The following is a 27,928-nucleotide window of genomic DNA, read 5'->3' as shown; positions in this document are numbered from 1 at the left end:
TTTACACACACTTGAACACACACACACACACATACAGTTGTACATAACGTGTACAAAAACAAAACAACATAGGACAACACACACGCACACACACACACACACACACACACACATATGCATTTAGATTGGTAGAGACATTAGTAAGTCGCAGTATAGCAGCATTAGCGCTTTTAATACACCGAGTGCACAATGTTATCCTTCTCTACAAGCAATCGCACTTTCATACAGCCATCGGAGCCGCAGGAGAAGAGACGTCCAAATGGATCCACATACACCTGGCTAACACCCTGGCCGGTGTGCTTGAAGAATCCATTCTTGGCATGCTCATGCGGGAACGTATTGATCAACATAAACTGATTCATATCCCAGATCTACAAAAGCGAGAGTGCATTTAAATCAAAGTTCCATATAAGTATTTAAACTAATGAAACGCACCTTTATATCACCCTCTATGGAGCCGGTGACAAAGAACTCCTCGTGCGGATCCAGTGCTATGCATTTTATAGTACTATCGTGTGCCTGTAGATTAAAGCAAAGATTAAGTTAAGTACATTTGTTATAAACTAAAGAGTTCTGCTTTATATTTACCTGATAGCGATGTCGCAGTGTTCGTTGTCGCACATCAAATACACAAATATCGCCACGTTTACCACAAGAGATGAGCACCTGATGCTGTGGTGCAAATACCAAACAGGAAGAGCCCTGATCATGACAGGTAAACGCTACAAATATAAACAACATTAATATTAACAAACGTTAGCAATTAATTATGCAATCGACTTACCAGAGACGCAGGACTTTTTATGCGGCAAAAGCGTATCCCAAATATTAATATTCTTGTTCTCAGAGCTTTGGCCAGCTGTAACGATTAATTAATTAATAGTTGTATAATAAATAAAGCAAGTCAATTAATTACCGCTAGCTAGCAAGCTGCAAGAGCCTAAGAAAACGAAATCCGATAGATTCTTATTGTGGCACTGGTATGTCTGTAAACAAAAGCAAATCAATAATCAATAAATGTTTAAGCGCATTCATTTCGACTAGTTCTAGTCATTTAGTTCATTCAGTTATCGTTTTAGTTAGTTTAATTTGAATAAATAAGTTCAGTAGATCAGTCGTCTTATATAACAGTCGGTCAATTAGTTTATTCATTCAACAGAACAGAACAGCGTTCAATTTTTTCTGTAAGCTCACATCACATCAATAAATGCTTAAGTGGATGAATCGAATACATTAAAGTTGAGTTAAGTTTATTTTTACTATAAATTCGTCATTTAATTCATTCAGTTATCATTGCATGTTTCATTAGAATGAATGTAGAACTTCAGTTAGTTAATTCATTCATTGACAACAGAATTGTGTATTCGTTTTATTCTGCAGGCTTCAGTTTCATTCCATATACATTCTTCATCAATCAATGAACATTTAAGCGAATGCATTAAACGTTCAATTGACTTAACTTTATTTCTATATTAGTCATTTAGTTCATTCAGTTGTTGTTCATTGTTTTAGTTTAATTTGACTGCATGAGTTCAGTCGTTCACTTTTATATAACATTCATTCATTAATGGATGAGATTCATCTTTCATTTTCTTCTTAAGTTCATCGTTTAGTAGCTCAGCTCAACTCTTAATTTGCATTTGAATGTGACTTACAATGAAGGATCGATTGTTTTGTGAGGCGATGCCCGCCTGCCAGAGGCTCAGATTGCCATCGCCATCGCCGATGCCAAACTTGTTGCCCTGCTCGGAGAAGCGACAGCGCGTGACTTTGGCAAAGGTGCCCGAGGTGCGTGGACAGCAAACCGGCTGCTGATGTCCCCACTCCCAGATCTGCACCGAACCATCTTGGCCGCCTGTAAGATACAGCGGCATCAAAGGATGCGCACTCATGCGTTTGACATTGTCGATCTTATGACGCAGCACCTGAAGGGGATAATAAAAAGGGGAGTTTTGAATAGAGCTTGTCAAGGTGAATCAAAGTACAGTACACACCATGGACGTGCCGCGGCCCGACTGCGAGGCGCTCTGTGTGCTTACGCTGGCTTCACTGTACGCGCTGCCAGCACCAAACTGCGCCCTAAGAACAAATTGAGAGAGAGAGAGAGAGAGCGAATGTTAAAGAGACGGAGCGTAGCTCAGTTGCTGATTGAACTTACTGCTCCTGCGAGTTGATAATGAGAAAAGCTGAACTATTCGTATCCGCATCTTTGGATAGATTCATCATATCATAGTCGCACTCATCCTCATACCAATTGGGCGACTCCAGCAGCAGCGAGATATCAATCTCTTGAATCTCGCGCGGATTCGCCAATGCAATCATCGATGAGCTGTTGTTCTTCAAGCAGAATGTCAAAATGGATTCATGATCCTTATGGATGATGCGTATGTGATCTGAGTTCTCGTTCGTTGAGTGCGATTGGCCTGCAGCACAAACAGAGCAGAAGAAGAGAGAGAGAGAGAGAGCAGAAAGAGAGAGCATGAGTGAGTGTACATGTATGTGTGTGTGTGTGTGTGTGTGTTTATGTTAGACAAAGACAGTGAGTACATGAGTGTGAGCAGTGCAACAACATTTAGAATTTGATTCTTTTGTTCGTTTGTTTGTTTGTTGGTGTTATCAACTATTTACAACGTGACATGCGTTAATGTTTAAACAATTTATTATAACAAATTATAAATCTTTCTTTGCAATTTTAACAATTGATAACAATAACAAAAGGTTTTAACAAAATTAACTACGACTTTTTAATTACAAAACAAAACTAGAAATAGGAATTATTTTTTATAAATTAAAAATTAAGCATTCACTCTAATCATTTTTTACATTTCCAGTGCGCAAGTACTATAAATAATTAATTTTTGCTTTGTTGTTTTTAGCATTTACGATAATAAAAAAAATCAATAATATAATACAGTTTTGGAATTGTCTAATACTTTTTTGGGGAATTTCAAAAACGAAAGTTAGTGCAGATAATGAAATGATTTCAATTGCAATTGTAATTATATATACACTATATATCTTTTCTAATTACAATTACAATTATGCATAAATACTGTAATTCCAATTGCAATTACTTACAGTTTTCAATTAATTTGTACAATTACAATTGGAATTGGAATTTGTTTTATCATAAATACTTTTTTCAATACTGTCAATTCAATTTTTAGTTTTTTTTTTTGTTAATAAATGCTCAAGTGTCAATGCATAAAATATACAGCAAAATCGAAAAAAATAATTCTTATTTCTAATTAAAATTAAGTGCTATAAACTAAGCGCTATAGATGGTTATATAGCATACATAAAAAGGTAATCATGTATATTTATATACAGTTAAGGATTAAAATTAAAAAATCAAAGCATAATAAGCAAAAAAAAAAAATCATAAAAACATAACAATAGAATAAAATCGAAAAACCGAAAATCGATAGCGATAGCGATTGCGAAATCGATATCGATATCATAAAAAGCAAATCATTTGCGCTCTCTGCACTCGAGGCATGCAAGACTGGAAGTTACCCTACAGAAAAGCTTTTGGATTTGCTGTAAAGTTGTTGCTATGGAATACACACCCTCATCCGTATCGTTGTCGTGCTGATGGTGATGGGATGACGATGTGTGGTGATGGGAGCTGCGTGCGCTCGGCTCGTTGCATTTGCCAAAGATGCTCTTGATGAACACCTCCTGGGTGGGCTCCTGCCGCACCAGATAGTTCCACAGCCGGCGTATCGGACCCGCCGACGAGCCCGTTATAAACGGCGTATTGTCCTTGTTCAGCAGCGAGCGATACTTGTGTATGCCAATGCCATTGATGCCGCTCTCCGCATAGCAGCCCGGAATATAATGACGCGAGGGCGGACCACGCCCAATCAAATCACTCAACGCAAACTCTTGCCAACGATTCAGCGTGCGCAGCACCTCGTGCGACAATGGACTGATCACAGGCAGATCTGTAAACAGAACCAAAGCAAATTAGAATTAAATGCGATTAGTTTAATTCTAAGCTTAGGGGTACTGTTTACCTTGCAGCTCGATGCCCGCCACCTTGATGAACTCCTGTATCTTATGCGTGCTGATCTTGATGAGCGCCAAGCGCAGAATGCTCCACGAATAGGATGTGGGATTGGTGTGCTCGATATTGTCTTTGGGTCTCAACTGTGAGCGACTCACATTGACATCGTCGTCATCATCCTCCTCCTCCTCGCCATCGGACTCGTGCGAATCGTCGGTGTCGTAGTCATCGCAGTCTGAAATATTCCAAATTCGGATTCCATATTAAAATTCAAATCAATTTTCCGTTTAACGAATTTCATGTGCGAAAATATTCAAATTCAATATTAAAGGTTTTCTCTTTGTTACAAATTTAATTAATTTAATTTAAATTTTATGATTGTATTGGAATTTAAATTTAAATATACTGTTATAACAATTTATTTAATTGAATTTCTTTTTAAATTTATATCTAAAATATTTAAGTTCAATATTAAAATTTTTCTCTTTGTCACAAATTTAGTGAATTAAATTTCAAATATATAATTGAATTGGAATATAAATATGAATATTTTATAAAATTTCAAACTGTTATACAAACTGCTCTTTTTTAATGAAATATTCGTATCGAATTTAAGTTATATCTTTTACTTGAAATCAATTGAATTTGAATTTTCATTTATATGATTTTGAGTGCGTTGACGCGACTCGACTCACCTGTGCCTGGGGGTTTGGTTAGGAAATAGGACAACATGGATGTCTCTGGCGGCATGAACTGTTCACGGTACGTCGGCTTGTCCTCCTTCATGTTGCTGGACGTGCTGCTCTGACTGAAGCCGCCCAAGATTTTCATGTTGAGCTTCATGCGCTGCTTGGTAATGGACGTGACGGTATTCCAAACGCTATTCTCATCCACATTGGCACCATCCTCGGAGGCACCAGTGGCCGCCTGGAGCGCAGCCTGAGCCTGACCCAGCGGCTGATGCTGGTGCTGAGTGGTCGCCGGCTTGATGAGCAGCTTCTTCATGCCGCCGCCAAAGAGCGTGGACCAGGTGTCATTGCTGAAGCTCTGGCCGCTGAGGCGATAGAGCAAGCGACTGTCGCAGGTGGACAGCGAGTAAATGAAGAGCGCCATATAGGTGCTCACAAAGGACTCGAGCAGCAGCACATTCAGCTTGGGCACATCCTCATCCTTCTCACGCGCCAGCAGCGCACGCAAATTGGTTACGCCCGGCCATTTGCTGGGCGTAGTGCAAATGCCAGCGGGCTCATCTGTCGAATATTTGCGGCGACGATGGAACGCATTGCGACTCCCAACCAGATAGCTGCACTCAAAGGACGAATTGATTTTGGCAATGTTCTCAATGCCGGGACTAGGATAGCCATTGATGGCCGCATTGTTCACCACGAAACTCTCCGAATCGCAGAGCGACTGATAAATACACGAGGACAGCGCCACCGCCAGATCGCGCAGCACAAAGATCTCGCTCAGTGCGCTCGGCTCCAGTCCCGGGAATGGCAGCAGCTTGATAATGCTCTGCAGCATGTCCACGGTCTGCGATTGCAAATACTTGATGGGATCGGCTATGACCGTCTTGTTGCCAGCGACGCAAGCGCTCAGCAGCGGCAGCGTTGTGGGGAATGGCAGCGGGCTGAGCAGCTGCTGTTGGGTCTTCTCCTGCTGCAGCTCCTGCAGCAGCAGCACCAGCTCCATGCGCACCGAGGCTAAGCCGCCGCCGCTCGCACCATGCAGCGAGCAATAGCTGAGCAGCGTGCGCAGCAGCGTCTCGTTGGCTGCAGAAAGAGAGAGAGAGAGAGAGAGAGAGAGGTAAGTGAGCTGTTCTCTAATGGGAGCATGTCGAATAATTATTTATACACTTTGTCATTGCCAGTAGGGTATGCATAATCTCTCATGCAAACATAAATAAAAACATAAAATTTGACTCAATTTCACTAAAGAATATTTTACTCATTTAAAATCAATTTCGAATTTCGATTTCGAATATTAATTTATACACTTTTGGCATTGAAAGTAAGTCGATTTGTTCGAGTGAGAAGAAACTTTAAGAGTTCTAGCAATAATTCAAATTTGGGTTCCCTTTTTATGAAATTTATGCAGCTCTATTTTATAAATCCCTAAATTGGCATAAGAACTCTGGTTAATTATTAACTATTAATAATAATTCTAGCCATGATTAGATTGCTAAACTAGTTACATAATTTTCATTATGAGTGCAATTATTTTATACACATATAAAATTCTGAATAAATGTAAAAAATATTTGGGTTTTTTAGAAAATTCGTCAGCTATAAACGAAATACTTTTAAGCATTTTTTTTTTCGAAATATTCTATTTATTTTATAAGCTTTGACTTTATAAGCTTTGAAATTCTTGAGAGTTTCGTAGCACTCACCTTTGAGCCAACGCTTGCGCTTGGCCGCACGCAGCACTTTGGCCTCGAAGTCCTGTTTGTCCTGCATGAGAATCTCATGCAGCGTCGGTCGCTCTGTGCTGGGACAAATGCTTGCCTGCATATCCTTATCCTTGTCGCCAGTGTCAGCATCGCCATCGGACTGCGCCTGATCCGAGCTGCAATAGTTGCAGAGCTGCTTCAGTGCCTCCACCTCACGCTCCAGCCACATGTAGAGCTGATAGCGCAACTGCCCACCATCGACCTCAAAGCCGGTGGCCAGCGTGCTCAGCTCCTCCATGAGAATCTTGAGGCAGGCAACGAATTTCAGCTGTTGCGCCATTATGTCCATTTTGGATTCGCTGGTAGCAGCAGCTGCCGCAGTAACTGGAGCTGCAGCTGCAGCTGCAACTGGTGGTGCTGCTGCTTCCTCATCTGCTGCTTCTTCTTCTTCATCATCGTCCCACTTGAGCTCAAACTTGGGCTCATCCAGGCTGGACGCCACTGGCGCACTCCAGTCAAAGTCGGCAGCTGAAGATGCTGGCGCAGCTGCTGGTGTGCTCCAGTCAAAGTCAGCGGCTGAGGCTGACGCTGGCGCTGGCGTTGAATCTTGCCATTGGGCCATAATGCCCGAATTGATGAGCTCATCCTTGTTGGCCAGCTGCTGCTCCGTGGGCGGCTGAGCGGCGGCATCGCCATCGCTAATCTTGGAGGGCAGCTTGTTGAGCACCTCCAGCGCCAGAGCGGGACAGCCGGACTTGAAGTGTCCATGGGCTGTGGTAAAGTAAAGCTGCCGCTCAATGGCCGTGATGCTGTCCTCCAGCTGCAGCTGCTTATCGTTGGCATTGAGTCCCGCCTCGCCGGCGTAGCTGAAGCCGGAGAGCACGACATGGGCCAGACGCTTCTCCTGCGCGGAGAGCGCAATGTTCTGCCGTATGAGCAGCGGATGTGTGCGTAGATAGATATAGAAATTGAATACATTGGGATTCGTGGCATGGGCGGGCAGCTCCGGCTTCAGAGCATCCTCCTCCTTGTAGTTGCTATGCAGGCTGCCCACATTGGTGAGCAGCAGCGTGTTTAGGCTCTCCTGGTAGCGCTTGATGTTCCAGTAGGTCATGCTGCGCAGGAAGGGATCGGGATGCGCGCGCGTCAAATCCTGCTGGGCGGTGGTCACATCTGTGCCCAGTATGTGCTCGTAGAGCAGTCGCTGATAATAGGAGCCCTCGGCGTCGCCCTCGTACAGACGCGCTATGATCAGCGCCAGCTGGAAATCCTCCAGCTTGTTCATGCACACCTCGATGGCGTCGTTCAGGGAGTTGGCCAGCAGGAAGAAGGCGACCGCATGCTCGAAGCGCTGCTTGCCCAGCAGGACGAAGGCGTTCTTCAGCGCCGCCTTGCGCCAGCGATCCTCGGCAAAGTTGTTGCCAAAGAACGTGGTCATCTTCTCGTCCCGCTTCGAGCGGAACAGACCCCACACCAGGCTCTTCTTCTTCATCGCCAGATAGTAAATGGCCGCGTCCAGCGGCTCCTGCTTCAGCTGATAGGCGCACTTGGCCAGCTTCTCCACACAACGTCGCAGCGTATTGATGTTCTTCAGCCAATAGCCCACGCCCAGATCGCGCAGCGTGGCCCAGCGCAGATCGCCCTTGCTGTAGCTGGGAATCAAGTCCAGCAGCTCCTCCTCGCTCTCCGAGTGATAGGCCCACACAATGTTGGCCGTGCCCACGCCCTGGCGCTGAAACTGCGCGCGCTGCTGCAGCGGCAGGCAGCGCAGCAGGTAGCCAAAGTGCTTCATGGCCAGCAGAAAGCGCAGTCCACAATCATCGAGCGCATCCTTGCCGCCGCCAGCATTGGCCGCATTGCTCTGCGCCGACTGCTTGCCCAAATCTGTGGCAAACTTATCGCTAAAGTCGGTATTGCAATTGGCCACCGTGTCGGCCAGCGCGAGCAAGTGCATCTGATCCAGCGAACTGAGGCCAGGCAAATGCGTGTGCGTGAGCAGACGGCTCAGCAGTTGTCCCTGGCGTGGACCAAAGTGTGCAATGCTTTGCTTCTCCGGCAAACTCAAGCGACGCTCCTGACGCTTCTGATCGCCCGCATCGCCCAGCAGCTCATCCAGATTGTCCTCCGAGTTGTGCATATCGAAGAGCTCATCATAGTCCTTGTCCGCCTCGGCGCCGCCGCCGCCAGCAGCCTGACCCTGCTGCTCCCGATCGGCATTGAGCAGCACCCACAATGGCAGCGGCGGTATCGAATTGATCTCCGCATAGTCCAGCATCAGCTCCTCGGGTATCTGCGTGGTGCTGCCGCGCTGCTCCGCCTGCAGCTGACTGCTGTCCGCATTGTAGCTGATGCTCAGTGTGCGCGATCTCGACCAGCTGCGCTGACGTGCGCCATTCGAGTTGCCCGCATTGGTGGCCGCATCGCTGTCGTTATCCGCCTGCATCAGGCCACCGCCGCCGCCGGCGGCAGCAGCATTGGCGCCGCCCATGCAGCGCACCAGATGCGCCAGTATGGCCTTCACCCAACGTATCTTGCCGCAGTTGAGCAGCTCCATCAGCTGCTTGGGATGATATTGCGGCAGCACGGGGCAGGCAATGCGCGAGGCCTGGAACAGCCCAAAGTCGGTCATGTAATCATCGCTGGGCGACGCTGCGTCCGCCGCCGCGTCATCCGCCAGCTGCTGCATGTTGGCCATGCTGGCGTTGGCCACCAGGCGCCGCTTCTTGTCGTGCTGCAGCAGCTGCAAATTGGCGGTGCTCACTTTGCTTATCAGCGGCATCGAGGCAACATTCTTGAGTCGCAGCTGCGTCGACTCGTTTGCCAGCGTGCGCAAATCCTCGTCGCGCAAATTGCGATTGTCCAGATCCTGCTCCTGCGCCGCGGCTGCATGCAGCGCCGCCGTAGCCGCAGCGCTCATAAAGTTGACGCCATAGTGCGGCTTCCATTGGGAGTAGACATGCATTTCGGAGTCCATGGCGACGACCAAGATGCCGTCGCGCACCCAAGAGATTTGCATGGGCAGTGCGGGCAACCCATCGGCCGTTTGCAGGTCAATCTGACGCAGCTTCATCCAGCGTATTTCATCCACAAAGTTGGGCTGAGCCAGCGAGCTGGCCTTTCGCAGTATGGGGCGATTAACGCTGCGCGACTCCTTCATGGCTTTGATGTTGGCCTGCGCTATGTCCGAGCTGACGGGCGTGTAAAGCAGAATCTTGGAACCCACGGCGACAGTTAAAATATGCGAACCATCCTCCTTGGACACCCAGTCCAGCTGCACCAGATGCTTCTGCGTTAGCGGACACGTGTTCCCATTCTCGGCGATGCTCTTGCGCAGACTCTGCAATGTGCTGAAGCTGGGCACAGTCAAGAGTCCCACAGCTGCTGTTTGCTTCAGCTCCGGCGTAGTCTCGCCGCTGCGTGGCGTGCGCGTTTCCGTATCATGCGCCGCAAAGTTGTGCAGCACCTGATTGAGACGCTGCTTCTTGGCCAGCAGCCGACTGTCGTGCAGGTAGCTCAGATCGATGCCATGGCCAATGTTGATGCGTGGCAGGTGCACGTTCTTCAAATGAATCGTATCCTCCAGCACCCACTCGCTGCCCCCAGTGCTCTCACACTCGTAAATGGCAACGCACAGATTCACATAGCGCGAGTCCGGATCGCCGCGATGTGGACGCGTAAAACTCTTGCCGTACTTATAGGCACAAGCAATGCGTCCGGAGTAGGCGGCGCTTATGTTCAACGGCTGTCCTGGTATTTCAATAGCCGACTCCTGTATGCGGCTAAACATTTTCCATTCGGACCACACATAGCTCTCACCATCGGCGCTGGCCTCGCACTTCCAGAAACGCGACACAGCATCCGAGCAGGCGGTGACTATAATATAGGGAGCAAAGCACGCCGGATAGATGCTGGAGCTGCTCAAGTGACCAGCGGCTGGCGAAGCGTGTATAACATCAACGCCCTCGGGCAGCGGCAGCTCCTGCGTGCAAACCTTGCGCGTCGTTATGGAAATATGTGGCGCCTCCACATTCACACCAAACTGCTCGGCGCCCGTTAAAGTTTCACCGCCTTGGCTATTGCGTCGCTGCTGCTGCTGCTGCTGCTGCTGCTGCTGCGCCTGCGCCTGCGCATCTGTGTCCGGCTCCTCCTGCGTCAAGTTGCTGTCGGGCACATACATTGCAGTCTCGGAGAGAAATGAGTTCTGCTGCTTGGAGCTGATCACAATGCGCCACATGTGCACAGTGCTGCCGCGCAGCGTCTTCTCTATGTTGACTATGTAGAAGGGCTCCTCGAAGTCCGCATTGCGCTGCAGATCCACAATGGCGTCCATGTCGGACTCGAGCAGCGCATGCAGCGACGACTCCTGCGACTGTTGCGACTGCTGCCGCTGCCCGCCCGTGATCAGCTGCGCCTGATACACATGCAGGAACTGCGTGTTCTGCCAGTCGTGCTTGGCATCGCAAATGGCGTCCAGCTGGAGTATGCAGCCGGGACGCGCTGTCGACTGCTGCGACACCACCTTGAGCTTGTCGTGCAGCGCATTGCGTTGCGCCTTCAGCGTGGAGCTGGCATTGGAGATCATCGAGCTCAGCGAGTGCGTCTTGTGCAGCGTATTCAGATTCTCGGAGCAGCTAATCTCCGCCAGCAGCGTGCGTGCATCGATGACAGCCTGATAGACGCGCAGATTTTCGCCATCGCTGGCCACAAAGCAGGCGGACGGCGAGTTGCTGTAGCTGCCCAGCGTAGTGCTTGGCAGCAGCGTTGGAATCCAGGCGACATTGCTGAACGCGCTAATCTCTGGCGAATTAATGCGCGCCAGTTCGCTGACGCCGCCCGAGTGGCACAGCGGGCCAACCGAGTCGACGCGCCACAGTATAAGCTCCGAACAGAAGCCAGTGGGCGTGCCCACGGCCTTGTCCTGCTCCATGTCCTTGTTCTGCTCCTGCGGCGGCGTCGGCGGCGGCTCCTTTGGCTGCGGCGACTTGGGCGTGCCGGCCTCCGTATCGCACAGATTGTGATGCGAGGTGGACACCAGCAGCGGCAGCACCGGATGACAGGTAATATCATTGACACGGAAGCGATGTCCGGACGCACGCGAGACGTGCCCAATGCTCAGCACTTGCGTAAACTTCGTCTTAAACGCAAAGGTCAACTGCCAAAGATTCAGCGTGCCATTGGAGTGCTTGGTCACCATGCTGACGCTGGGCGACACATTCAGTGGCAGCGGTATGGGCGTGGCACTTGATGAATTATCCGCACCAGCGCCAGCCGAAGCGCCCGATTGTGACTGCGCCGCCGACTGCGGCTGCTGCTCCTCATCGTCTTCATGCTCCGTTTGCTGCTGCTGCTGCTGCTGCTCCTCCTCGTCCTGCTCATCGTGCCTGTCCAGCTGCTGCTCGCTGCGCAGCGAATTCTGCTCCGAGTTGGTTTTATTCAAATCATCCTTGCTGCGCACATTGTTGGCAATATCCCTAAAGGCCAAAGGATGCGTGCCCGTATTATAAAGACTGACCGTAGTGCTCATGCTCATGGCATCGCCCAGAGGAAATGCAGCGGGTATGCGCGTGGAGAACGACACCTGCGCCTGCCTATACGAGCCAGGATAATAGTCGTCCAGCCACTCGATGACCCAAATCAAATAGCTGCCATCCACCGGATGAATGGCGAACAGCAGATCCGGTGACTGATGCCAATCCCTAAGCAGACATTCAATCTTATTGTCCAGCGAGTCCACCAGCTGATTAATCGGATTGTGCTCGACCTGGTTCAGCGAGTTCTGCGACGTTGTATTGGACATGGAGTTCAGCTGCAGCGCCGCCTGCGTCTGCTGCGAATACTTGCTCAGCTCCTCGGCGCTGTCGTCCACGGACACGGACTTGGAGTTGCGCAGCAGCTTCTTGTGATTGGCATTGTGATTGTTGTGGCTATGATTGTGATTGCTTGCATCGTCGGGCATATCCTGTGCATGCCCATGGCCATGGCCGTGGCCGTGGCTGGGCGCGTTCTCCTCGTCGATGACCTTCTTGGTCAGCTCCTGGAGTATGGCCTCAGCTTGCAGCGTAAAATGCATCTCCTTGTTGTTCAGCCAGTGCAAGATGAAGACGTTCTGGTTGGCCGGATCCGAGGTCTGCATCGAAGGCACCAGCGGTATGTCCGTCTCGGCATTGATCGATGCCGCCAAATGGAAATGCATGCCAGGCGTTACGCCGGAGCCCTGAAATCCGTACGAATGGAAATCGTGTACGCTGCATGAGGAAGGCAACGATGGTATGGGTCCTTGATAGTTATTAAAGCTGGTCGTCGCACTCGCACCGCCGCTGCCCAGTCCCAGATTAATGCCCGACGCATTGCTGGCGGCTGCGGCGGCGGCGGCTGCAGCTGCTGCCGCATTCGCTTGTCCCGCCTTCATGTGGCGCCGCAGATGGAAGCAGGTCTTCATATGCTTCAGCCGCTGCATGAACCGATGCTTGTGCCGATGTGTGCGAAACTTGGGATTCTGCGATGCCATCGGATCGTATTGCGTCATGTTGACCATGCCGTCGTCCGGCAGCACTGTCTCAATCCAAATGCGGCAAATGTTGTCCAGACAGCTGGTCACCAGCATGTTGGCCACCGAGCCCTTGGGCATATACTTGCTCGTCTTGCGCCACACAATGTTGGACACCGCACGTGGATGCGCAATGTAGACATAGGTAAAGTTTAATTCATTTGTTGTTGCAACAGTTGTTGCTCCTCCTCCTCCTCCTGCTGCTGCTGCTGCTGCTGTTGCATCATGTGCTGCGGCGGCGGCGGCACTTGCCTTTGCTGGTGGAAACAGCACCTGCTTATTCTCGTACCAAATCTTGACTAGACGATCGTTGCGTCCACAGGTGGCAAACAGTGTGCCATCGGGACTAAATGCCATATGGTATATGGGTATGGCTGTCTGGCATGACCATATATTCTCCCATGTGGACACATCGTCCGCTTGTTGTCCTTGTCCACCATTTGCTCCGTTCGTTGTTTGCTTCGTTTGCTCCTTGCTCTCACCAATTTCGAATTTAACACCTGAAAATGCAGAAAATGCAATTTGCAAACAATTTCAATTTAATTCACAGCTGTCAATCAATTCCAATCAATTCCGTAGTTAATTAAGTTAGAGTAAACGCAATTGGGTTTCATTAGCTGTGGAACTGACGGAGCCTGACAATCAATTCAATCAATTCCAAAGTTAATTTAGTTAAAGCAAATCCAATTAATTTACATAGTAAGCATTACTAAATACAATACACAATTACTAATTGATTGCAAATAGTGCCAAATTTATACCACTTGAATTTGCGTTAAACAATAAAGCAAGTTAAGTTGCTATAGCCAAATATATTAAAGCTAAGCTAAAAAAAACTTATTGCTTGCTTAATTTGAATTAATTTTTTATAATCTTTAAAATACTTTTACGACTTTTCGCTTGCTTGAAGCTTATGCTTGATTATTTTTTATAATTCTTATATAACTTTTCGATTATTTCAAATTGTAATCAATTAGTGCTCACGTTTTAAATGAAAATTTAATTATCAATGATTATGATAACGCAACATTATTTAACATATGGGGCAAGCTATTTGCTGAGTATAAATTTGGAATAACTTTTAGAATTCTTTACTGTAGCTACTGCAACTTAGCCCGTACCCGTGTGTTCCTCCTCCTGATGAGTTGGTGACTTGCTCTTCCAGAGCTGAATATTGGTGCCGCCAGTGAGCAGACGTGTGCCCTCCAAGTTCCATGACAATGTCACCACATTGGAGTGACTGGTAAACGAGCCCGTCTGCACCCATCTAAATGTCAATTGGATTATTAATAAGCAATTAATGCTTTATGGGCAATGCCATTTAAGCTCACCTGTAGTCCAAAAAGTGTGTGTTATGCTTGCTGGACTCTATAACGGGTGTCGGCTCAAAAATGCAAATTTTATTCTCATAGGCAGCGGCTATTTTGCCCGTATCCGTGCTACAGTCGAGCGCTGATATCTTAACATAGCCATGATTGGCGCCAGGTATGATCTGGACGCGTTCGAATGTGCTTGCCAGGATGACGACATTGCAGCCAGCAGCGTATGCCTATTAAATATAATTAACAATAACAACAACAATAAACTTTAACATCATCGCATCAGTACAAAATTAAAAGTTGAAAGCAAAATGAGAAATTGACTTTGCTGTTAGTACGCAAAATAAAGTAGAAATTGAAACGTAAGTAGGTCGCTAAGTAAATACTCTTTAATAAATAAATAGAGTAAACAAATTCGCTGTGACAAGCCATTTTGTATTTTTTTTTTCCTTTTGTCTGTAAACTTGTTTATCAGATACGCAAATAAAGTTTCAAGTGAACAAATTACTTGGGACTTGGGAAATTTGAGCAAATTTTGCTGATGTTTACTTTTATGTAACTTAATTAAATTTCAATTGTTTATAGTATTTGCAGACAAGCGTTGCTTATTTGTATTAAAAAGTTTCTAAGAAAATCTATAAAAATAGTGTTTATAGCTTTTATATATTTAAAATTAAGTGTTACATAGTAAATAACAAAATTCAAAGACTCTTGAAACATAAAAATTTGCAATTTAAAGAGTTAACAGTTAAAAGGTGTGTATGTGTTTGTGTCTGTGTGACTGTGTGGGTGTGTGGAGCAAGGGAGGGGCGTAATAAAGCGTAATAAAACTGAAGAAGCAAAACGGCAAACATTAATTAGGCGTCAATTTGAATTTTCAAATTGTAGTACAAATTGGTTTGATTTGGTTTGCATGGATAACATATGTACATATACATATATATTTATGTATATATCTAGTATATACACACATACACATACGAAATAAGTGCGTGTGTAGGTGTAAATGGCAAACAACAAAAACAACAAAATCTTATCGCAGCAGCGAACTTGGCTAATTGACTGTTGCTTAGGTTTAGTTTTAGCTAGTTAGTAAAAAAAAAAAAAACAGTTCTACATAACTGTATATGTGTGTATATACAAAGGTATATAGGTGTGCATGTGTGTGAATTTATTGCGCTATCGTGCGCTGATATTTATGTTCATTATCTTACAAAAAAAAAAAAAAAAAATAGCGATATGCGAAAGTAAATGCAATTGTAAGTGTGTGTGTTTTGCAAGTTGCTTGCTATGTAACTGTTTTCTTCCACTGAACAAAGGCTCAATGCTATGACACACGCGGGGATATGGGAAAAGCACTGCTACATACACAGCTACTACAGTTACCAATGCCCAGGGGCAGATGGCGCCAGTGTGGTCGTTCTCAAGTTCAAACTGTGTCTTTGAATTGTTGTTGCCACACTTTACGTGTTTATAAATTTTATATATGTAATAGCAACAACAATTCAGCATGCACACACGCATACACATGCAAAGTTTATATGCATATGATGTATGCGTGTGTGCTCAGTTTAAATGAATGGGTGGCAATGTCAACAGCAGCAAAAGCTCATTACAGAATATAATTATAATGCAGATGTATGTTTGTATGTATGTACATACAGTCATATATACAATGTATATATTGCATTGTGGCGCTGGCGGCAGCTGTTAATGAATTTCTAATGTGTGTTTTCTTTGCAAATTGCTATTTATTCTTTTTTGCAGTTAATTATGCTTTTGTGACATTTTTGCTTAATTTACAATAATAAAAAAAAAACAGACTGCAAATAAGAAAACACAAAAACAAAAAAACTGTCATGTGAGTGTATGTACACAAAAGGGGTTAGTAATTAATATTTAATATCTATATACATATGATCATAAAAATTAAACGACTTTTTATATGTACGTGTATATATACATACATGTATAGTTTTAATAAATGCGTGCTCACGACAACTTTGTATTTTTTTTTTTATTGTTTGCCCTGCGCTAGGATGTATATACATATATACATACATACATCTTTCGAAATTTAGGGCATCAAAGGCCATTTGACCAATTGAATTTGTATTTGTATGTATGTAAGTGCGTATGGGCAACGTGAGCTGCTTGTTTACTACCAGTAAAAGTTGTTATTGTTTATTGAATTTACACTAAAATTCTAACGTTTTGTATTTCTGATTGGACATACAAACACACACACGCACACTCGCCTATACACTTTAGGCAGACAGACGGCGTCACATTTATTTATACATACACATACACACACATATACATAAGCATAATGTAAATAAAAACATTATAAGCGACTTTCCCATTCAGTTTTCTGATCAGTATTGGGATTTAATTCCACTTGGAAATGTGCACACACAATCGTGTTGGAAAATGTCGACACATATACTACATCCTATTTTTTTTTTTTTTGTACCCTTAAGTACCTAACGTACCTATACATATATACATAGGTACATACATACAAGTACATGTGCATGACTATTGTACTCTTGTGTAGATGTGTGATGTATGCGTGATAAAAACGAAAACGAAAAAAAATATTTTTTTTGTTTTACATATGTATTTGTAATTCTTACTGTAAATGGTATGCCTTCCACGGAGCCAATGGCGAAGCACCGGTCACCTGCATTGCAGGCACCGCTCAATATCTGATGACAATTCATAATATTACTGTTAACAATTGATTATCACATCACAGCGCACAAAATTAATAATTCTTGATTCTTTGGTTTTGGTTTTTTTTTCTTTTTAAAACGACAACAAAGTGATGAGTGACATTACATAAAAATGTAGGCCAAATAGTGATGGGCAACACAGCGGATGACACTGTGTTGCTGCAGCGCAAGATAGCGTTAGTATTCTACAGCAGACTAGCGTGCTTTGCAACGCTGTTTGGTTAACAGCCCGTTATAGCTGCAAAAACACCGACGCTTGCGTGTAATAAAAACGACATCCATGCTATCGATAAGTGGGCAGCATTTTGAATAATTAATAACATTGTGTTTTGTTTCCCACCCAAATGTGCCTAACATAGTTTTACTGGGTATATAATATTTGAGGCATATTCGCTTTCATATTAACAACAAACTAACCGACAACGATACTTGCAAAAATTGTCATAATTGTGATGGTATCGATATTTTTTCATCTCTATTTAACAGCCTATGTTGTTTGAGCTGTCAACGTTTTACATTTTACCGCTTTTGCATGGAAATTGTGTTTAAAACAAACAAATTGTTTTTCACGTTCAGTTTTCAAATTTAGAGAAGCAAGATGGCCGCTGGACCAATTGCAGAGCGCAATCAAGGTAAGTGTGCCTTTTTACGCGAAGTTTCTGTTAAATTTAAACGTTTATGTAGATGCCACCATATATGCCGGCGGTTTGGATGACAAAGTATCGGAAACACTCCTTTGGGAACTTTTTGTACAGGCCGGACCAGTGGGTATGTCGGAAAAAACACATGATATGTGCTCCAAATTAATAATTCTTATAATTCAGTCAACGTGCACATGCCCAAAGATCGCGTAACACAAATGCATCAGGGCTATGGCTTTGTAGAGTTTCTTAGTGAGGAGGACGCCGACTATGCCATCAAGATTATGAACATGATCAAGCTATATGGCAAGCCTATACGTGTGAACAAAGCTTCAGCACATCAAAAGAATCTGGATGTTGGTGCAAATATCTTCATTGGTAATCTGGATGTAGAGGTAGATGAAAAACTGCTATACGATACCTTCTCTGCCTTCGGCGTGATACTGCAAACGCCTAAGATTATGCGTGATCCAGAGACAGGCAAGTCCAAGGGCTTTGCCTTTATCAACTTTGCCAGCTTTGAGGCTAGTGATGCTGCAATGGACGCAATGAATGGTCAGTACCTGTGCAATCGTCCGATATCCGTGTCGTATGCATTCAAAAAGGATCACAAGGGCGAGCGTCACGGCTCTGCTGCTGAACGTTTGCTCGCTGCTCAAAATCCTTCCGCACATGCGGATCGTCCTCATCAGTTATTCGCCGATGCGCCTGTACAAAACATGATGTCACATATGCCGGGGCAAATGATGCCGCCCCCTATGATGGCGCCTCCTCCGCCTGTGGTACCTGTGAATCATAACAATAACAACATCAGTATGATTCAACCACCACCGCCAGTGCCGCAGCCCTCGGCGTTCCCAGCTACCATACCTCCACCGCCGCTGCCTCCAATGGCCGGTGGTCAGCCGCCACTGCCGCCCACAATGGGCATACCGCCGCCTCCACGCATGATGCAACCTCCTAACGCTTGGGCGCCACCTGGCATGCCCGCACCGCCGCCGCGTCCACCGCCGAATGGCTGGCGTCCGCCACCTGTGCCATTTGCACCTACGCCCTACTCCAGACCCTATCAAACGGATGGCTACCAGTACTAACATAGCATGTATTTTTATAGCAATTTAGACGCATGGGCAGGAATCAACCAAAAAAGAATTAAAAAAAAGAAAAGAATTTGTTACATTTTTATATTAAAATAAAACAAAATATCTTTGAAGAAAATTTGTTTAAACATCTCAAACTATTACAGAATCTTTGTTCGGAACTGAAAACTGAAAACTTTGGAATATTTATGGACTAGACATAACATGAAAATGTTTGTAGAAACACTTTAAGGTTCGGGTATAAAAGTAATTGTTGTTCAAGTTTTGTTTAAACAATTCTTGTTCAAAATTTCAGTATACTTGATTTTGTTTAGGATTAACAGAAAGGGGCAACAGACAACATGGATCCGGAATACATAATTATAATTTTTTTTTTCAATTTTGAGCATGATTGTTTAAGTTAAATAAATACAGTTGCTCTAATACAATTTTGCAACAAAAGAAGAAATAAAATCTTAAGGAGTAGACAACATTAAAAAGTGTGTAGAAACATTTTTAAAGTTGGGACATAAAAGTAGTAGTTATTTAAATTTCTTCTTTTTTCTTATAAATATCTGAATTAAGTGTTTTTTACTTGGCATACATTTATTAATTTCGGAAACATACAGTTAAAATATTTACAATAGCAATTAAATGTTATTCGTTTGAATTGTTGTAGTTTTTATTTTTCTAAGCAAATTGTAGTGAATTATTTAAGTTTTAAAGACGCGTTGTTTTCATAATTATTCTTTGTTTGTTAAATTGAGTTTTTCAATTATTTAAATGTAACTCCGTGTGTGGTTGGTGTTTTATTTTGTTGCAATAATTACAATAACTCTGGCTTGCCCTCGCCTAAAACTAAAAATGGGTCTTCCATTTGCAGCTTTAGACCTTTTGTTTTTTTCATTTTTTTTTTTGTTTTTTTTTTGGTAGAACGCAGCACTTAAATAATAATTTAATTCAAGGCTGTGCAAATTAATTGAATTACTAAATTTTATGCATAAAAAATTACTTTCTTTTTTTGTTTTGTTTCTTTAGCATAATATATATAAAAAAAAATAATAATTAACATAAAAACGTTCTGAACTGGTTTGGTTTTTGTGTTTTGTTTTTATAATGTTGCTTCTTTTGTTGTTGTTTGCAAATCCTTTTTGGAAAAGGTCAGGCCAGCACTTCACTTTGTTGCTGTCGATGTCGTGGAGTCCGCCGTATGATTGCTGCCTGCGGACTTGCGCTGAGTAACAGCAGCGCCGCTCCCACTGCCAGCAGCAGCGCCTCCCTTGGACTTCGTGCGCGTCGCTCCATTGGCAATGCGCACATTCTCCGAGCTATCTGTAACACTTTCGCTATCGCTGGATCTTATATCGCCAGACATCTGTTGTGAGTAGAAAAAAAGAGGGTTAGTTAGCCAAAAGAAACTTTAAACTTTAGTCTATGTACTTACCAGACCCTTTTGCAGCGAGTCCACCACAATCTTAAGAATCATATATGTCCAGATGACATGCAGCACCAGCAGCATTAACAACAATGAATTGAAAATATAATAGGCTGGGAACATGGGCAAAATACGTGGTGCTTCCACCGAGGAGCTGTAAACAAATATATGGTTTAAATAATTGCTTGAAAATTCATTCCGAGCAGACATGAACGCACCTATAAATAATGCGAGGATAGAAACCCAAACGTGTTATGATCCAGACGACCGTAAATATAGCAAATATAGCATCACAGACCTTCTGATAATTTGCGTATTTGGTCAACTTGGCTGCCTCCAAAAAGATATCGGCACAATCATGCACGACAAGCACCAGCGAGCCCACGCGATGCAGATTACAAACCCAACTGAGTGACATTAACAATAATGTAACCATGTGATGAATAAACATTTGCCAGAAATCCTTGCGTTTAACATCAAAGAATTGTGTGGCGGTGAGTGACCAATAGAACGACATGGATATCATATAGTACCACCAGATATCGCTGCTCACAGACTACAAAGAGAGAAAGAGAGAGTTAACATATTGATTGAGCTAAATTTAATGTTGCGCTCACCTGATGCGGGTAGCCATACCAACAGCTTTTGACATCCCAGAACCAAGGCTTATCCCAGAGCACAATGACGCCAAATATAAAGCTATATAGATAATAAAGACAGCGCCATGTATTCTCACAAAATTTGACCAATGTTGAGGGTTTATCCTGAGCACGACGCAAACGCCACCAGCGCTCAATTTGACGCTCTGTCATGTCCGCCTGTTTGGCAAGCGGTGCCAGCTAAAAAAAATCAAATATAAATTATTAATTATGCTGCAAATTTGTTATTAATAATTGTGTTGACTTACCCGCTTGTTTTCCAAACGCGTCGATTTGGCATAGGCCGCCTCTAATGTAGGAACATTTGCTGCTTTCTTAGGTCTAGAGCTACGTATGCCCAACGATTTGCCAACTGGTGCTATCCAGAATCTAAAATAAAGTAAAAGCAAGTTTACAAATAAATACATGTAAAATAATTATTTACAAAAAATTGTGTAAATATAAGTAACAATATTCTTTAAAAAATATGCTTTGCAGCATTTTATTAGAAATATTCATTAATTTATTATAAATTTTCATTTTAAATTTAAAAAAACTGTTTTTCAAAAAAAATGTTTAATGTACATATATTTCTTAGTTAATAATGTTTGTTCACAGTGAAGTTTGGCAACAGCGCTTGCAATTTAATGCGGGTACTCTAAAAACCGCAACATTGATTCCATTTTTCAAGATCAAATTAAAATTTATACATTTAAATGAAATTTGGCAACAGCGCGCCAAGTAAATAAAACCCCTAGACCACAGAATTGTAATCAAAATTCATCAACAATTGAATTTGTCTGTGCGTTCTCCGCATATAATCAATGCGGAAATATTTTGCAGCGCATTTAAATTCCACAATAACATGTCCAATGGGACATGCCCAAAGTATGGGGCACACTTGTGGAAAAACTGCGAGAGACACATGGCAACAGCGCAGCGCACAACACGTAGACAGACAAAAGCTGGACGACACGACAGCCAGCCAGACAGACAACTTGCGACCCTCTCTACGCCTTTTGCATAAACAAGTAAGAGGCGCGCGTAAGTAATTCGGAAGTTATTTATTTTTCGCCAATTAAAAACAAAACAAAGTTAAAGCACAAGTCTCAAGATCTTCATAATATATGCACGTCTCCCTTTAGACAGTGGACATGCATTGATTAACAAATCAGTTTTGATTGACAATCTCTCAATATGCAAAGCACAAGCCCCAAATAAGAATTAAGGAAGTATATACATATGTATATATATATATATATTCCATATTTATCGCTTTTTGTCTGCGTGTAAAAGGTTGTGACCGCAACAAATGTTAATTATAACAATAAATAGTAAATTAAACTTGATTCGTTGCCGTGCTTTTGTTACATTATTAGTTACTTTTTTTTCATTTTACAGATTGCTCTGAACTTGCACCCAAATAAGTGTCTAGGGTTCAAGTTTAAGACCTCAGCACACTCAGCTTCAATTAACTGCATAAGCAAGTTTAATTTCTTTTTGCTTTAGAGGTTTACGATTTCTATTTTTAAGCTCCACATATTTTTTTTAAAATGTGCATAGACACTAAAGTTAAAAACGGGCTTATTTAATAATTTTAGCATAGATAAGCTCATAATTGATTTTATTTATTTATGTTGTCGATATTTTATTCAACATTTTTTTAACTTTTAAAAAAAGTCTATATCTTTAAAATATTTGAATATTTTAAATGAAAAACAATTTTCCTTTTAATTTTTTAGACTACCTATTGGAAATCTTTAGCTATTTGCAAATATAATTTTTATAATCTTGCACTGCAGTAAAAACAACAAAAATGTTTGTGAAACTTCAACAATATTTCGATAAATTTAACATGCAGTAATTAAATTTTAATTACGCCTGATAAATCAAGATAAAACAGCTTGATAAAAAAAATATAAAGACAAGCTTTGTTGCAATACACGTTGAAAAAAATAAATTCAAAAATTCAAGCTATACCCACATAATATTAGAAATGTTACAAATGTAAATTCGAGTGGAATTTGCAAAATAAAACTAAAAATAGGTTTTTAGAGAAAGACCAATAGAACAAAATGCGTAATTTGAGTGCATAAAATATTCGTCATAGACGCGACATGAGTTTCAATTGAAGAGCCCGCATAAGTAATACATACAAACATATTTATTTATATACGATCGATGTATGTATAAAATTAGTTTAGAGCTACAGCTTAAGCATACATAATGTGTTAGCAGCGGCAGAGTATTGATTAAAAAACAAAAGTGCTTGGAAAGACTTGCCAAAATATGCTCATAAATTAAAGAACAGAAATATATGTAGAGAATAGAAAAAAAGAAAGAAAAAAAAACAATTTATTAAATGTAGATTCCAATATGTTGCCCAGCAAAATTTATCACGAACAACAGGTGTCGCAGCTGTGTGCGCTGCACGCACTCAACAATCTTTATCAGCGCCGTAATCTGTTTACCAAACAGAAATTGGATGCCTACTGTTATGAGCTAACGCCACGCGGTTGGCTTAATCCGCACCGTTCCTGGCTCGGCTGGGGCAATTACGATGTCAATGTGATTATGTATGCGGTACAGCAGCAGCAATGTCAGGCCATATGGTTTGACAAGCGTCGCGATCCCGATTGTCTTAACTTTCCAAGAATTTTCGGTTACATTCTGAACATGGCCACGCCTCCAGGTTGGCGCAATTATGTAACGCTGCCCATCTGGGGCGGGCGACATTGGTTGGCCCTACGCTGCATTGGGGACGATTATTATAATTTGGACTCGAAGCTATCAGCGCCGGAGTGCATTGGCAATGAGTCGAATTTTGTAGAGTTCCTGCGAGCTCACTTGAGCTCTGAGAGCAGCGGAGATCAGGAATTGCTGATTATTGTACAGCAGTTTGAAGAGGAGGAGGAGCAACTGCCACAGTCTTGGCTAAAGCCAGAATATCGCTTGAGCACTTGAGGCATATATTTTAATTAAATTTTATGTATCTAATAAAATGCGTATGAGTTTTATCTATTTAAATTGCTTTACATTTATCAATTTGTCATATTGGCACTTTAAAAATAGTTTTTTTTTATGCAAATTAAATGAAATAAAATTTGTTTATAAATGTCAACATGCCATCTCAAGTGCAGTTCAATGCACAGCTGTTATCAGCATGATGTATACATATGTATATATACATCATATTATAATGAATTTAAATGTTGTATAGCGATTTAGCTTTACTTTAAAGCAACTCAAACAACTTTAACACATGAGCAATACACACACATATACATATGTAGCTAATACATGTATACCGTTGTCATTAGTCAGTGATAAGCGATAACAAATTGCGTTACAATTGAACCACAAACACACAAAAATGAATCATCAAGGCAAATACGCATATCACATTAAATGCATAATAATATTAGTTAATAATCGTAATTTTATGCCAAACATATGTATACAAAAATAAAAAGCAAAAATAACTGTGTTAATTGGCCATTGGCCCAGTCCTTGTCTTTTTGAAACCGGCTTGTTACTCGCTCGCTCTTCGCTCTCTCTCTCGCTCTTGCTCTAACGCCAAAATTTTCAAAGCTCAGCTGCTACTTCCCATGTTCTGTTAACATGCGCTCTGTTAAATGTTGTTGGCCTTCTGTGTATGTGTAAAGCATGTGCACTTCTTTTTTTTTTGGCCTTTACGATTAAGCAATAGGCAACAACAAGAGTGATAAAAAAAACAACATAAAGAAAAACAACAAGAACTATAAAAACTAGTTTAGATTTGGACCAAGCAACAGCAACAACAACAACAACAACAACAACAACAACAACAACAGCAGCAGCATGACATAAGCTAAGCTGTGTCTCTGTTTGCCCGCTCTTCGCATTATAGCAAAGAGCAATTGCATAGACTGAGATTAAATTCAGACAACAGACATGCATATGTATATACTTTATATAATTGTATGCAATTTTATTTGCTTAATAAACTTCCAGCGAAAAAATATGAAATACAGACGAATTTATAGCGCTCGCTTGACCGCGCCGTGTCGCGAGGCTTTCGGCATCGCCTGATACGTAATCACACATGCATGCATACACATTTATAGCATAAGTATGCACACACATATGTACATATAAACATACGTATGCATATCAAAAAAAAGACCCTGCGAAAATTTTTATAGCTGACTCATAAAGCGTTGGCGTCGCCGTTGGCTCTCAATTTACTGAGTCACACATACACAAACAGACGCACGCATACATGCACACTCATATCCGCATAAGGCAATCATGATAGTGTGGACTGTATTATCAAATTTTATTTTAGTTTTTTTTATTTTACGTAAATCTTGCGCGCAAATCTTATCAAAGCAATATGTAGCAATAGGGAGGAGTGGGCTGACTGCAAAGTAGCAAAGAAAACTTTAAAATGCCAACAAACAAATAACTACGTATATATTTATTTTATTTTATTTAGTGGGCGACCCTGACAAGCAATTCTAAGCTTAAGAAAAAAGCTACAAATATTCAGAAACATGACTTCAACATAGTAGTAGACACACATACATACATACATGCAGTTGTGCATCACACATACATACATATGTCGCAAGTAAATTGGGCTTACGGAACTATTAAGTGGAACGCTGGGCAGGTGTGCCTTTTTTTACATGTGTATGTATGCATGTGACAGCTGTTGGCAAAATGCACGTGAACATGCAAGGTTTATAAATATGTATGTAAATTAACAAAAACAAAAAATGCAACCCCAACCACACTATGCACGCAACTCACGCACACAAAATAAAAAAATGCATTTTGTATGTACATATGTGTGCGTTTGATTTGCTAAACAAACATTACCTTTGCATACATATGTACATACATACATTTACTAAATGTGCATAAGGTTAATTGGCCTCAAAAAAAAAAGCGGCTAATGGTCTTAGGCACAGTGGTGCAAAAGCTATTGATTGCAACTGCTTTTTATTAAATCATACTCTTTAACATTAACAAGACTTTAGACTTTTAGCAAACGTCTTTTAAATTGCCATATTATAAAAATTGTCTATGTGCATTTTGCTGTAAACTGTTTATAATGATTTTGTTATTTTGATGATCGTGACAGTCTGTTCTTCGATGCCTATTGCATGTCAGACTTTTGAAAAACAAAAGTTTCCGATTGCGTTTCCGATTAGCACGCTCAATTTACCTTGTTTATTATTTTTAAAATACAATTGAAGTGTATGAAGATACAAAACTTGATAACTTCAAATCACAAGGATGAAATTTGAATTCAGGCAAACATAATATATGTAAATAAAGAATGTTTAATTTACAATGTTAAAAAACAAAGCGTAGCAACATAAAATTTTATAATAAACAAATAAAATGGAGTCACTGTGCAGCGTTACAAGGTATGCACATAAAATTCACATGCTGTTAAAAGTGTTTGTATGTTTGTCTATTTGGAGCATTGCATACAAACGCATGGGCTTGTATGTATGTGTAAACAAATATAATTCTTTTAACTAAACAATTAGTAAGAGACGAACGTCTAGGCGCTTTACAACATGTCACAACATGTCTATGTATCTGTCTATGTTTGTGGGAAATATGAGAATGCTATTGAAGCACAACGATGTCGACGACTTCGCTGTGGCCTCTTGAAATCCAAGAAGTCGCTAAAGAATAGCGGCAGTTGTACTAGAGAAGTCAGTGGGGAGGAAAATAGTGAAATGTTGGGCGTTTCCACGTGCGGTTAGATTTGGCATAAAGTAAGTGCACATAAAACTTTCAGACACACATACATATGTATGTGTGTGTAAATGCATGTAGGTGTGACTGCACAATGGCAGACGCTTGAAAGCGACGCCGCGCTATGCGGTCAATGGAAACATTTACAGTAAAATAAACCAGCGCAAACAAACACACACACACACTCATGCACACATGCATACAAGCGCCGCATAAGTTTAATGAATTGCGGCGCTGCTGGCGTCGCTGTTAGCAGAAGTGAAAAAACTGTATTTTTAAAGGGCGTGTATGTGTGTGTGTGTATCCTATGTACATTCTTAAGTTCCACACTTTCCGCACTTAGTATCCACACTTACCGCTCCAATGTGTAACGCACCAGCATAACAATCGCGGCCAATGGTATTGGCCAAATGAGATCCCGATAATCGGAATGCACAACATCTGGTCGTGAACCGGGTGCTATATCCGCCCATGTCGTATTAGGCGGCAGCCAAATGTGCGTACTCCAGAATGCATTGCTTAATTTATTGATTATATCCATGACGTCTGTCGTCTCTGCTCTCTGCTCTCACAATTTACGCGTGAAGGGCGAGCCGGGGCGGGCGTGCGTTTTTGTTAAAAAATTATTTGGAATTCCTAGTTATTGCTTGAAGCACTTTCTTTTTTGGCTTGACTTTGCTTGATTGTTGCAGTTTTTCTCTTAATTGTTACTGTTCTTAGTTATTGTTTTTCATTTTTTTAATTGAATATTTTCGGCTTCGGCAAAAAAACAACAAAAAATAACACACCACGCGCTGCGAATACGGCACACACAAACACACGCACAGAAACGAACTTAAAGGAAACTAGAATACACTTAGAATTATAAAAAAAAATAGTTAAATTTTCTTAGCTATAACAGCTTTTGTTATAGTTAAATTTAATCCGGTACGTATGTGTGTGCTTACAACTATGCCGCACGCTTTTTTATTATTACCGCTTTATTATTCTATATAGCGAGTATTATCTGCAATATTGTGCGAGTAGTGCAGCAGCACAAGTCCAAGCGAGAGATCCAGTGTACAGAAGTGAGCAAAGATATGTTAATAACAGCACTGTTAGTTGTTAGCACATTTTTAATAACATAGTTTCGACAGGTTCGACAATGTTTTAATAAGCCAATTTTAAAAGCTGCGAAAAATTTAATCAACTTTGCTAAACAAAAATATGATTTTGTGTAATTTGTAATTCTTATTTATTAACAATTTGTGCCGCTTATTCAATCGAATAACAGTTGTGGCGCTAAATCGATAAAGAAAATTTGCAAAGCTGCCGGCCTTTACCAACACTTTTGCACACACACACGCACACGAACGAAGGTCCCTGCTTCTTCT

The 27,928-nt window shown here is 42.2% G+C and overlaps 4 protein-coding genes across 4 annotated transcripts; 2 read left to right on the top strand and 2 right to left on the bottom strand.

Annotated features, from left to right (window-relative positions):
* Nucleotides 1-46: 46 nt before the first annotated feature.
* LOC108606411 (dmX-like protein 2) lies at nt 47-17,093 on the bottom strand. The gene is made up of 15 exons (XM_017996494.2): nt 16,907-17,093; nt 14,280-14,497; nt 14,070-14,215; nt 6,402-13,448; nt 4,705-5,781; nt 4,020-4,244; nt 3,570-3,947; nt 2,159-2,423; nt 1,995-2,079; nt 1,656-1,925; nt 917-986; nt 785-859; nt 589-722; nt 436-519; nt 47-371 (listed from the first exon to the last, which is right to left on the bottom strand). Exons 1-15 carry the CDS (start codon nt 16,991-16,993, stop codon nt 171-173), a joined length of 10,362 nt encoding a protein of 3,453 aa, XP_017851983.1. The 5' UTR covers nt 16,994-17,093; the 3' UTR covers nt 47-170.
* Nucleotides 17,094-17,491: 398 nt separating this feature from the next.
* On the top strand, nt 17,492-18,823 carry LOC108606412 (splicing factor 3B subunit 4). The gene is made up of 3 exons (XM_017996496.1): nt 17,492-17,637; nt 17,690-17,773; nt 17,830-18,823. Exons 1-3 carry the CDS (start codon nt 17,604-17,606, stop codon nt 18,738-18,740), a joined length of 1,029 nt encoding a protein of 342 aa, XP_017851985.1. The 5' UTR covers nt 17,492-17,603; the 3' UTR covers nt 18,741-18,823.
* Nucleotides 18,824-19,826: 1,003 nt separating this feature from the next.
* On the bottom strand, nt 19,827-27,473 carry LOC108605513 (ceramide synthase 6). The gene is made up of 6 exons (XM_017995263.1): nt 26,912-27,473; nt 21,068-21,188; nt 20,778-20,999; nt 20,379-20,716; nt 20,170-20,314; nt 19,827-20,100 (listed from the first exon to the last, which is right to left on the bottom strand). Exons 1-6 carry the CDS (start codon nt 27,094-27,096, stop codon nt 19,900-19,902), a joined length of 1,212 nt encoding a protein of 403 aa, XP_017850752.1. The 5' UTR covers nt 27,097-27,473; the 3' UTR covers nt 19,827-19,899.
* LOC108604911 (josephin-like protein) lies at nt 21,664-23,801 on the top strand. Its single transcript, XM_017994481.1, has 2 exons — nt 21,664-21,686; nt 23,105-23,801. The coding sequence occupies exons 1-2, from the start codon at nt 21,664-21,666 to the stop codon at nt 23,760-23,762; spliced, it is 681 nt and encodes a 226-aa protein (XP_017849970.1). The 3' UTR covers nt 23,763-23,801.
* Nucleotides 27,474-27,928: the final 455 nt, after the last annotated feature.

This window comes from Drosophila busckii, chromosome X, assembly GCF_011750605.1.
Source record: "Drosophila busckii strain San Diego stock center, stock number 13000-0081.31 chromosome X, ASM1175060v1, whole genome shotgun sequence".
Classification (NCBI taxonomy): Eukaryota; Metazoa; Arthropoda; class Insecta; order Diptera; family Drosophilidae; genus Drosophila; species Drosophila busckii.
Note: the sequence above shows the minus strand (reverse complement) of the source record. Positions and strands in the feature narration are given on the sequence as shown.